The sequence below is a fragment of the Dermatophagoides pteronyssinus genome, unplaced genomic scaffold (assembly GCF_027571235.1).
Source record: "Dermatophagoides pteronyssinus isolate colony J.1.1.1.1 unplaced genomic scaffold, Derpt_VIB-CSIC_2022.12 sq0007, whole genome shotgun sequence".
In the NCBI taxonomy this organism is placed as follows: domain Eukaryota; kingdom Metazoa; phylum Arthropoda; class Arachnida; order Sarcoptiformes; family Pyroglyphidae; genus Dermatophagoides; species Dermatophagoides pteronyssinus.
In genome coordinates, this window is record NW_027461531.1 from 1,779,532 (window position 1) to 1,792,153 (window position 12,622).

Consider the following 12,622-nt stretch of genomic DNA (forward strand, 5'->3'; position numbering starts at 1 on the left):
TGCAATTGGAAAAAAATTTCGATTGATTAGTTCACGGATGGATTTTTTTTTGTTGTTGTTGTTGGAATCACTTTAAATGTCCATTCATTTGTGGTTTAGAGACAACTATGTGTTGTTGTTGTTGTTGTTATTGATATACTTTATAAACGAAATGAACACTTGAATGAAAAAAAACAAATAAAGTTTTTTTGCATGTGTTTATAAAATACTAAGAACTACTTGTGTGTCTTTAGAAACCGCCAAGCGATCCATCCATCCATCCATCTGACCACACAATGACGACAAATATACAATACTTTTTATTCGCTTTTTTTGAAATAGGTTGAAACAACAACAACAAAAAATCTTTTGTATATGTCAAATATGTTGTCGGTGTGTGTGTGACCAACACCGATTGCCGCCGATTTTTGTTGTCTCAAAATATTATTATTATTTTTTTTCGTAAAAAATAATACAGACAAAATTGACCTTCGCCCAAATATTATCCATTGACCATAGTTTTTGATCTGTTGACCGCGAAAAATTACTACATTAAATAATAATAATAAAAAAATTTCTTTGGTCTAGCCATAGCTGTTGGTGGTGGTGGTGGTAGTGATAATGATTGAATTTGTTTTTCAAATGAAACGATATTCATCACGAATCAATATTGTCTTATTTTAAATATGGGACTTGATTTTTTTTTCTTTTTACTGAAGTGATTTTTTGTTGTTTTTCCCCACTAAAATGGGGGTGGTTGGTTCATTGATAAAGAAAAAAACCGACTCATTTGTTTTGTTTTTTTTTTTGTTTGTGTTTTCCATAAAACTATTTCCAATGCGAGTCATTTAGTCACAATTTGGATTGTCAAACTTGAAAATCAAGTTCATAAAATCAAAGATGAGTTAAATTCTAGAATCGAAATTCAGTCGGCTTGTTCTTTTTTTTTGTTAGTTTCTATTCCCTTTTCATCACCAATTTTGCACACGAAGCAAGAGATTGTATATCTGTTTAAACTTTTTTTGCACGATATTTTTCAATTCAAAAAACAAATCAAATCTAGATTAGAAGGAAAAGAAAAAGGACAATGAAAAAAACGAAGTTCTTTTACCGCAATCGAAACTGATCGATCATTGTTTTAACTATAGTATCAACAGCCGGTTAGCGTTATCCTATGCATCATTAACCTCGTTGATGATGATAGCGATCATTATCAAAATCATGATCATCTGGTTTGATTCACAAAAAAAAATTTTTCATTATTGACACAACGAATCAAATGTCTATACTTTTCATCTATCAATCCCCTTTTTGGATAATTGACCATTTCGGACTCTTTTTTCTTTTTTTCGACGCAATATAGTCTATAATTTTTGGTTTTATAATTTTTTATTATTATTGATAATCGATTGTGTATTTTTGTCTAAATTTGGACAAACAACATTTCAAAATTGACATTCACTCGTCATTCACTCACAATCATAATGATAGGATATGTACACACACACATGAGAATGTAGACATTGAACACAAATGAATATTAGGTCTACTAGATCTATGTGTGATTTTTCAAATGCAATCGTAATCGATTCGTGGAGGGAATTCAATTCAAGAAAAAAAATAATGAAAATTATTATTGAAAATTGAGCAATGTAATAGTATTGGAAAGGAAAACGTAGTAATTCAATTAACACTTTTCGTGCGCAAAACCTAAACCATATATTCAATTCTATATTATATGTTTATATATTTTTTTCTTTAATGATCATCGGTTCCCAAGGTACTAATCAACCGATCTATCTATCATCATGTGACCATGATCAACTGAACATACTGAGGCGGAAATGGCCGATTAAGGACATTTAGTTTGCCACTGGTCTTCTGTTACCCAGAAAAATATACATTTGCACAAATAGAATGAACGTCATTAGTGTCATTCAATGATCATCAACCCGGTCAACCAAGAAAAGTTAATCATTGACTATAGTTTTTTTTCTGTTTATCCATTCATTGAATTCAATTCACTCATGAACATTTTACTAATGAAATTTTAATGGAATCAACTATTGAATGAATGAAACGTATAATGTGGTTCACACACGATATACACATTGGCAAAAAAAGACGTCTATGATTATGTCAGCAGTGTTGAATTATTGTTCAACTCTTCCTTTCACTTAAGATTGTTTTTTTTTCTTCTTCATCGAAAATTGATAGCACGAAGAAAAAAAATTAGAACTCAATTCGGATAAGAAAATTTAAGACTATGCCATTCGATACCATCCATTGCAGAAAATTTACTCATTTTCAAATAAACACCGACGTGACCTTGACATTCATCGTCAATTTGATAATCATTGATGGTGGGCTAGTTCCAAACAATCTTACAAGATTAGCTTTCCGATGAATTTTTTTTTTTTTTGCAACCAAAAATCAACATTTACACAACCAATATACAAAAATTTTTCAAAGATAACTGTCATTTTACGATATATTTGTGATAATAATCGAAGACGGAAAAAATTAGAATTTAAAATTCTAAAAATAAACTTAGAATAGTCCAGTAGCTACAAAAAAGTTGATCATGTTATCATCATAATATGAGTGATAGAAGATTGTCGAAAGAAAAAAATAATAATAAAAATACCGATAAATTCTATATATGAATGACGGTAGCTATAAGATTTATCAATAAAATGATCATACAATCAATATTTTAAAAAAATTAAAAGATAACAACAAGTGGCCACCCGAAATTTTTGTTTATTTCATTTGAAAAACAAAAACAAAAACACAAGACAAGTGAAGATAATTAAATTAACAGAATGGTGGTATCTGAAGAATCAAATATTTATAATATGAATCTGGCTCTTCAATCATCATTGAAAATCAATCAGTATGGTCATGGCCATCATCATCATCGTCATCATCGTTCGAAGAGTTTATCGAAAAAAAAACCAAAAAAAACACACCAGAACCGCGCCCATATTTATGGTTTAAAAATATTTTATTAATGTGGAAAAAAACCATAAGGCCATAAGGTTATTATCATCAAATATATAACCAAATGATAATGATAACGATGATGATGAAAAAGCCTACCATATGGCTTTCTTGTCATGATATGGTAACAACAGAAAAAGAATACACGAAAAGGCTAATTATAACACCTTCCGATTTATTATTCGGTTTTTGCAAAAAAAAGAACTTAAAATTGATTGAATAAATGAAAGATTAATAATGAATGTTTTGATTATTTTGAAATTTTGACCTTTAACATTCATTGAATTCTATTACAAATTTTTCAAATTCTCACTAATGTTTTTTTTTCACAATTCGAATCGATAGAAATTTATTTTGTATTTTTTTTTATTTCACACATTTTCGCTGTTAATTTAGTCTAGTTTTTTTTCATTTCCGAATTTAATTTATAAATATTTCAAATTGACAATATTGCACCATTGGTGATGGCGGAATTCTTTTTTCTTTTCATTCTTTTCTTATCAAAGACAAATTTTTTTCGCTGTTCTATTTTTTTTTTTGGATTTGATATCTTGTGTGTTTTCTTTTGTGTGAAATTAGTCGACAAGAAAAAAAATTCAAAAATTATTCAAATTCCAAACCGCACCCGAAACAGAAACGTATTTTAAAATGCTTCTATATATGTCTGTGTGTGTGTTTAATCATTCTAAATGATTTGTTTGTTGATTTCGATTTCATTCAAGAAAAAAATATTCTCTTTTCATCAAATCATCATTATTGACTGTCGAAGGCGTCACATTATCGTATGAAAATCAAGATTTTTTTTTCCATTTAAGATCTTTTTCGTCAAGCGTTGATTGAATAGTTTAGGTGTGATGATATTTCAATCATCATCATCGTCATCATAGAATCGGCATCTTATTCAACCATTGATGGTTCATAGGTCAAATGTCAATTAAATATCATCAGCGACGACGACGACGATGATGATATTTATATAGATCAGATTTTGAATCAATTTTTTGTTTTGTTTTGTTTTCACGGCTCAATACACACACACACACAATGATCTTTATTTTCACAAATTCATTTTTTTTCATTCATCAAAAATGAAAGTAAATGATAATAGCCAGTTGTATTGTGTTGTTTTTTTTGCGCTCTTGCAACAACGAACATCAACAAAAACTATGACGATCAGAAAATAATTTATAATTTCAATTCACAGAAGCGATCATTATTATTATTTATTCTTTTCTTATAGTAAATGTATTGATGCTACCATTAGGCTATCAACATCATAATCATTATTATTATTATTATATCAGACATCATTTACGTTTCCGGTCTGGCTCGTGCTAGTTATTATTGTAACATAGACACACACACAAACATACCATTGTAAATGGTCGAATTTGATCGATAAATGGTTATTGTTTTTTTTCGCGTATAACAAATTTGTTTTATTTTTATTCATTGCTACAATTCCATAATGTAAGCATCGAATCTCCAAAAAAAAATAGCGAAACTTTTTTCAACGTAAAAACACACACACACACGCACAAACATTTTAAACATTATAATTTATATATTTATTTCGATTCCGGCCTTCTATAAAGATTTTTTCTGATGATAAGATAATGGTTTAAATCAAAGTTGACAACTAACATTCAGTAGATGTAGAACGATTAGAGATTTTATTTTTGCTACAAATTCTACCACGTGGCCAGCAGGTAAGGAGAAAAAATTTGTCCAGACTTGACCAGACATTTGATTATAAAATTAATAAATTTTTTTCAAATCGTAAAAATTCTTCAAAAAAGAAAACACTAGAACGTTTTGCTTGCAGCTGCATCGTTATTAATTGCAATAGAAAGTGTGTCACACTAACACAAACAAACATTGATTGACTTATGAACAGACAATTTATTTTTATTAGAAAAAAATCTGACTTTATTTATTAGATTTGTTGCAAAATAAGAATCATTTGATATTATTGAAAAAAATAAACAAAATAAGGTAAAACAGCAAAAAAAAAATTAAAATAAAATAAAGACAAATATATACAGGATGGAAGAAAAAATGATACATGTGAATGGTTAAATCAATCAATAATTACGAGCAACAAGTGATTCAATGGAATTATATTGATGAATTATTGGCTGTGATTGTGATTGATTGAATGATTGAATCGTTTTGGTGATCGATGTTTTTTGTTCATCCGATTGAATCGTATTCGACATTGAATGTATCAACATATGTCGGCGTAGATCACAGTTACGTCGAAATTCTTTACCACATTTATCGCAATTAAATGGTTTAATATCCGTATGTGTTAGTAAATGTGTTTTTAGATTTGATCGTTGATTGAATCCTCGACCACATAGATGACATTTATGTGGTGACATTTCTTTATGCAAAATTTTATGCACAGCTAATGTACGTGATTGACAAAATCCTTTACCACACTCTGTACATTTGAATGGTTTTTCCTTTGAGTGAATAAATCTATGATTTAACAAAAACATAATTTGGAAAAAATTAGTTTATTTCCAAAGAAAAAAAATGAACAATGTATAACTTACCGATGATCACGTAAATGATCTTGTCGTCGAAATGCTTTACCACAAATGTCACAATTGAATGGTCGTTCATCCGTATGAGTTCGTTCATGAATCAATAGATTATATGATTTAGTGAATTGTCTTTGACAGAATCGACAAATAAATTTTTTCTTTTTTCGTCGTCCACCATTACTGTTTGTCTTTTTCGCACCATTTTCATCCATAAATTTATCGCAAATCTGTTGATTTGAAGTTGAATGAATAACATCAATATCATCATCAGGTTCGGTAGCAGATCTGGCAAGATTGGCAAAATCAAATTTTCGTTTTTTCATTGGTTCCGGTTGTGATTGTTTTTCGGGATTTCGTTTAATTTTTGTCAGATTCAATGGTGGTGGTGACATTGCAGACACCGAAGATGATGATGATGAGCCATTTTCCAATGAAATTGCTCCAGGTGTATGTGGAGGTGTTAATAACAAATTCGATGTTTCCATCAATGAATGTTTATTATGTTGCTGTTGATTATTAAACATGGCAGTAGACGTCATCATCGGATATGATGACATAAATGGATTTATTGAATGGGATTGGCATTCTATTTTAAATTTGGAAAAAAATAAATAAATAATTAATATGAGTAAACAAACAAAACAAATTGTTATTAATCGATTCTAGTTGATGCATAAGATTTGTTATTTTTAATGTTAAAAAAAATTCAATTTTAATTTCTTTTAATAAAAATAAACACGGATATACACATAATTATTTGGTCAAAGGTCATCGACAAAATTATTTCAAGTGTTTTTGTTTTATTAAGAAAATTTTTTTATACCAACTTGTAACCAATGCCACACCTTTGTGAATTATCCGTGTGTATGTGTATATATGATGGCTATTTTAATATCTACCTGATCAGGTAAATTTATGAATGAATCATAACTGTTGTACATTGTTAGCTACCGTATATTCTATCAATGATTGTCCACACCTAATCCTATTTGGCCTAGCCCCATAAAATAAGGTCCGGGTTCCTTGTTGGAATTTGATGATAATTTTTTACACTTACGATTTATCTGATGATTATGAGCATGATGTTGATGATGATAATGTTGATGATGGTGATGGTTATTATTGTTGAATGAAGCCATCAATAATGATGAATATAAATTTGATTGATGTTGTTTTTGTTGTTGATGTTGAGGATGATGATGATTAAAAAATTCAGCAAATTGTCGTTGATATTGAATTGGATTTGAAATAATTTTTTCAATTGGTTGTTGTTGCATTTGTTGTTGTCGTTGTGCCAGAAGATAATGTTGTAATAGAATCATATTTGCCAACGATGATGATGATTGTGTTGATGATGATGATGATGGTAATGGGGTTTGATGATTTTTTATATCGATCATTGTTCGATCCATTGTGTTTGTATCGTTGATCATTTTGTTTCAAAATTCAAAAAATCTTTGGTAAAAAAATTCAAGTTTTTTTTCGAAATTAGAAAAAAATCAATAAAATTTTACAGTTTGTGAATATTTTTTGAAAGAATAATTGGAGATTGATAAGTTGTTCTTGATGGTACTAAGTCACGATCGCTACTGAAGATCGGCTATCAACTTGTTGCACTACTTATTTGTTGAATTTTGAGAACTTTTGCCTATGCGCAAAAAAAACGAAATCTGTTTATGCTTTACTTCAATGTGCGTGAATAGCTACCGTGAACATTGACCAACGCCATTCACCATTGTATATGCTGAAAGCTATAGCTTCTGCATTAGGTTTTTTCTTTTTTTTTCGTTATTATTGTTGAAATTGAATTTTTCTTCTTCTTCCACTGATTCAACCAATGAATGAATAGACCATGATGATGATAAAACGGACAGAAATCAATGTGTACCGAAACAGCAACAGTTATAAGCTCCACCTTTTTTTTCCACATTTATGTTCCAACTACTATTACGCATCATCATCACAATATATGTTTGGGCTGTGGCTAAAATGTGGTTCAAAATTCAAACTCCCATTGTTGCGCCCACAATTAATTCAAAAAAAAAATAGACAAAATAATGCATATTGCTTTGGCTATTCATTCAACAATTATCAATTGTTTTTAATTAAGATCGGATAATCATCATTATTGATCTGAAATTATTCAATTTGGACATTGTAAACAAAATAATAACAAAAAAAATTTCCAATGATATCAATGTTTCAAAGATAACGATCAATACTTAATTATCATTGGATATTGAAAGCAAAAAAAAAAAATTATTCGATTTAATTTGCTCTTTGGCATTTGCCGAAATGATCATATGAATGAAAATTTGAAATCAAATCCGTCAATCAAAAATCAAAAAATAAAATCAAAACAATATTTGATTTCCGTTCGAACACTAAAATAAAAAAGAAACCGAAAAAATTAAAAAAATTTGATTGACAATTAACTGTCAATTTTATTCAAATACATCCAATTATTTTGCTTACTTGGCCATGTTGACAGTCAATAAAATTCTAATTCTAATCGATTGATCCATCATATTTTTGTCCAGATTTTGTTTTTGCCTTCAATCACACTCTGCAGGTGTTTGTTTTTTATTTTTTCCTGTTGTTCATTTGAACATCATATTCATGATGATCGAAAACAAAAACAAAACGAATTCAAACTGTGCATTTTGTGCAGATAAAATGACATTGTTTTTTTTCTATTTTTATAATATTTAAGGAATCGTTATGAGGTTGATAAGCTAAGAACATTCACTGTTCTATGAAGCATATTATGCAAATCTTTTATATTCAATTCAATGCTACCAATAGTGATTTCCTTTTAGCATTTTTTCATGTGCCATGTTTTCTTTTGATTCCTGATGTAAGTCTAGGTCTTTTTCTTCCCTACTGGTTCCTGAATCGATGATATTCTCTGCGAGGCCACCTTGCGTGTTTTGATTGATCGATCGTTCATCGATATACATCTTGAGTTTCCAAAACTTTAATTGATTAGCATACTGGTTTTAAGATCTGACATTCAACTGGATATTGGTCAATTGATGATGATGATGATCAGATGCAGGATCACCCTACTGTCCTACACAAACATAAAGTTTTTTTTTTGTTTTTTTCTTTTTTTAAGTTGCATCCATGAATCATAGAAAATGAATTAATGAATTACAACTAGAATCATAATGGACCAGATTGCAAATATTATAGCCTAAAGGCGAAAAAAATGAATCAGACCAGACGCGTGACATCACCATATTACATACACGAATTTTTAGCAAAAACAAAAAACCAAATAAAAAATAAGTTTAAATACACACCTGGTTTGATAAGGTAATAAACAAAATGATGGCCATATGGTTTTCATTTATAATATGATTATCGATATGATATGATAAAGGTATAAACATATATTGATCCAATATGTACATTATTTTTACGTCACGTTGATTCATTATTACTTGACGAAATTCCAAAATGATTGAAACGAATGGCACGATTTTATAATTTTTGCTACTGATGATCGGAAGGAAGGAAACAATTTTTTCTGGACCTTGTTTATACCAATCGAATTTAGAATGGACGAGCATCTGGTAAGTAAATTTAATATTATTCCTTTTTTTTCTTCTTCATTAACAAGCAACGGTAGTTGAAAAAAAGTGAATAAAAATCGTGACTTATTTATATACAGTATATAGCCGAACATCTGAAAAAATCTTGATTTTCAATTTATCAATATGTTTCATCATTATATTTTATATTACCTGATCAATAAACGAGCAGATGTTACGTATTATAGCTAAAATGAAGATGATATTTGCTTGACCTATTATGATGGCCAATTTTATCATTCCATTCAATTTTTTTATATTTTTAGAAAAAGAAAACAAAGATTAACATCTCCAGGTTCGCCATCTATTGTGTCAAGTTTAAACTAAAAAATTGTATTCTTTTTGTTCCCCGAATTGCCACCAGACTTGAAATCCATTTCTTATGTCAATAATTCTGGAATTTTTTTTTTTTTTTTTGACAGGGAAAAGGCACAAACAACAGTGATATTAGAAATTTCGCAAAAAAATTTTTCTCAAATCAATAAAATGAACGTTTTAATTTGAATAAGATCTCTGGAACTCAAATTATTCAATTTGAGGTTCTTCTGGTACATTATGATTAGTATAAATGAAAACTAATCGAAAAAAGAAAAAAAAGAGAAATGACAATAAAAATGAAACAAAATATGGACAAGAAATAAAAACCCAAACAGAGAAATGTTAAATAAAAATGATAAATGAATGTAAACTGGGCTAAAAATGAAATTATAAAAAAAATTTAGCGCAAAGAATCGAATGTAATGATATTTAATATATTACTATGAGTATTAAAATGAGAATTTCTAGTTTCGAAATCATCATTAAGCATTCTCAGCACACAAAAAAAAACAAATGTACAAATTTGATTTTTTCAATAATTCTACACTATAGCATACATAACGTATGTGTTGATTCCGCAAAGATTTTTTCCACGTTTCACTCGAAAGAAACCTTTATCACCCCAATTTTTACCCCAACTATTTTTAATAATCCAAGATTGTTCATCCCATCCGACAATTGTAACAGCATGATTTGTTTGTTTCGGAACAATTATCATTATCATAAACACCAGTTTTATAATGCTTCATGGTTGCATCGTCAATATGAATAGTGGTATATATTGGACCATATTCGCGTACAATAAACATAATTTCTTCATCATTCAATACTTCTTGTCGACCATTCAATTTGACATATTTTCCACGCATACAATAATCTTCAATTGCGGCAGCCTTACCTAATCGTTCTTGTTTAGGACATTCATTATCTTTAGCTTTATATGGCAATGTTGTTTCGCGAGCAATGCCTTCACGTCGTATCATATATTTATAAGCATCAGCACCGGTACCACCTTTACAACCATTGGGTTTTGCACATGCTAATATTTCTTGTTCACTTAGATCAAAATGTCGTTCGCCGGTTTTATTATGAATCAGATATGCACTTTCAATATTAGCAATACTAGTAAATGCCCAGCAACTGCCACATTCACCTTGAAATTTAACAGGTGTCACTGCATTCAATTCGCGCCAATCCAATTTTGTTGGCAATTTGTCACGATTTTTCACCAAACATTTTTTTGGTACCTCTACTGCTCTTTTGGATCGATTTCTGTCATTTTTCTGCCGAACAAGATTTTTATTTCGTTCATCAGGGCTGGCTAATGTTTCATCACGATTAGTTATTTTGTTATGTTGATCTTCGTTATCATTTTCTTCGGAAATTCTTTCACCTTGCATTTTATTGAAATCTTCATCACTCTATGAAAAATGATCAATTAAGAATTTGGAAAAAAATTTTCAAATAAATGGCTAACCCAATCGGATAGATGAGTAAAACCAAGTTGAAATCCAGCCGGTTTTAAAACACAAGCCATAGTATGTTTGGCAATCCTATGCATTGAATCGAATAGATTTTTAATACGTTCCGGAAACGGTTTACTTTCAAATCGATCATCGGAAAAATGTTTCTAATTAAAATTTTTGATTATTTTTATCAGTTTAAACCACTTGACTATAAATACTTACATAGAATGATTTCACAGTTGTTAGAAATGTATTTTCAAAAATATTATGTTCTTCCTGCGCGCCATCATTATCGTCAGTCTCATCATCACTCATACGCATATTATAACAGGATTTTAATTGATCAATTTTAAAATGGCTCATATTTGGATATAACGATGAGAACATTTGATCTGGTTGCATACCTACTCGTTTGAGTAATGAATCCACTTCTCTTTGATTTGTTTCAATAAAATTCATTATCTTCTCACGTAATGGTGGGAAAGTTTTTTTAATTTACTCAACGGATTATTTGATACTATTTTTGATGGTAATGATGGTAATTTTTTAACAATATCTGGAGTTATATGTTTAACACCAGGTAATTGGAATAGATCACAATGGCCATAGTCAATGATGGCTAAATAAAACAATATAAAATTTGTAACTAGTAATTTCATTTTGAAAGAAGATGATCGATTGATGAATTGATTGATTGAAACTAACGCTTTTTATACATGCAAATAATCAGGATATATGATTATGAGTTCAATGAATGTGAAACAATTTTTCCTTTGTTTCCTTTAAAATTTCAAACCAAATTTCCGCCATTTTCAAATGGCCAGTTAAAGTCATCGTACTTGAGTGACATTTATCAGAATCAATCAATTAATTGATCTGACAATGCATTTGGAACGATTTTGGCGCCCATCAACAAACAATCATTCAGTGTAATTTTGTTCCAAAAGATGTCACTATTCGCATATGAAATGTTTGTTTATTTTTTTCTATTCGATTGCACACAGATTGTACAATCGTGATGAAATAATTTGTTCCAGGAAAATGAATTCGGTTGCGTTTTGAAATGAAATTGAGTAAGGAAATTTATTCTATAGAATATATTTTGATTAAGATCTTAATGAAAGGAAATTTTCTCTACAACAAAAAAAATCATTGTAAATCAGGTGTTGATGAACCCATATAGATACGAAGATCATCAACGGTTGATTGTATCAATTTGGCTCGTATAGTTTGCAGGTCTAGACGTTTTGCAGCATCGAATCGATGACAACCACCAAATGAAAAATAATGGTTTCCACCATTACGTCCCTTGATCCATAATACATCGATCGGTGGTACCTGTTCAGGATTATCCTGTGAATGAATAGAAAACATTTCATTCTGATTTAAACATGAATATCTCCGTTATTAAAAGTACAAACCTTGAACGTTTGCATCAAACTTTTCACCTTATTTTCATCTAAAATCGATGGAATTGGTCGATGTATGACCGACATTGGTACATCATGAATTTCATTTATCGATGCCGAATGAATGCTACGATTCTCTTCTGATTTTGATGACATTGTTCTGTAGATTGATTGATTTTGACTGGTAATGAACAAATGATTGTTTTTATAGAATTTATCTATTAAAAAATATGACTTTTCCCAAATATTTTTAGTGATTATATAACTACGGTTGTGCAAAATCATCAGTTAAAATTGAA

General features: G+C 29.5%; 2 protein-coding genes and 1 pseudogene across 4 annotated transcripts; all 3 read right to left on the bottom strand.

Moving 5' to 3' along the window:
- Positions 1 to 4,955: 4,955 nt before the first annotated feature.
- Positions 4,956 to 9,379, bottom strand: LOC113790213 (uncharacterized). 3 transcript variants are annotated; one of them, XM_075820806.1, is made up of 5 exons: positions 9,284 to 9,379; positions 8,840 to 9,235; positions 6,592 to 6,989; positions 5,544 to 6,120; positions 4,956 to 5,466 (listed from the first exon to the last, which is right to left on the bottom strand). In XM_075820806.1, the coding sequence occupies exons 3-5, from the start codon at positions 6,965 to 6,967 to the stop codon at positions 5,067 to 5,069; spliced, it is 1,353 nt and encodes a 450-aa protein (XP_075676921.1). In that variant the 5' UTR covers positions 6,968 to 6,989; positions 8,840 to 9,235; positions 9,284 to 9,379; the 3' UTR covers positions 4,956 to 5,066. The 3 variants fall into 3 exon arrangements, with proteins under 3 accessions (XP_075676921.1, XP_075676920.1, XP_027195649.2); XM_075820805.1 differs by lacking the exons at positions 8,840 to 9,235; positions 9,284 to 9,379 and adding an exon at positions 7,242 to 7,487 and having other exon boundaries at positions 6,592 to 7,182; XM_027339848.2 differs by lacking the exons at positions 8,840 to 9,235; positions 9,284 to 9,379 and having other exon boundaries at positions 6,592 to 7,565.
- A 542-nt stretch (positions 9,380 to 9,921) lies between these two features.
- LOC113790246 (cysteine protease-like) lies at positions 9,922 to 11,605 on the bottom strand (annotated as a pseudogene).
- Positions 11,606 to 11,978: 373 nt separating this feature from the next.
- On the bottom strand, positions 11,979 to 12,608 carry Srx (sulfiredoxin). The gene is made up of 2 exons (XM_027339884.2): positions 12,336 to 12,608; positions 11,979 to 12,267 (listed from the first exon to the last, which is right to left on the bottom strand). Exons 1-2 carry the CDS (start codon positions 12,606 to 12,608, stop codon positions 12,064 to 12,066), a joined length of 477 nt encoding a protein of 158 aa, XP_027195685.2. The 3' UTR covers positions 11,979 to 12,063.
- Between the last annotated feature and the right edge of the window lie 14 nt (positions 12,609 to 12,622).

Bases quoted from the DNA above. Each gene is read 5' to 3' on its own strand.
- LOC113790213 (XM_075820806.1), bottom strand. From the start codon at position 6,967: ATGATCAACGATACAAACACAATGGATCGAACAATGATCGATATAAAA. The intron at 6,121-6,591 runs GTAAGTGTAAAA...AATTTAAAATAG, and splicing joins TCATAATCATCAGATAAATC to AATGCCAATCCCATTCAATA. The intron at 5,467-5,543 runs GTAAGTTATACA...GTTAAATCATAG, and splicing joins GATCATTTACGTGATCATCG to ATTTATTCACTCAAAGGAAA.
- Srx (XM_027339884.2), bottom strand. From the start codon at position 12,608: ATGATTTTGCACAACCGTAGTTATATAATCACTAAAAATATTTGGGAA. The intron at 12,268-12,335 runs GTTTGTACTTTT...ATTCATTCACAG, and splicing joins GTTTGATGCAAACGTTCAAG to GATAATCCTGAACAGGTACC.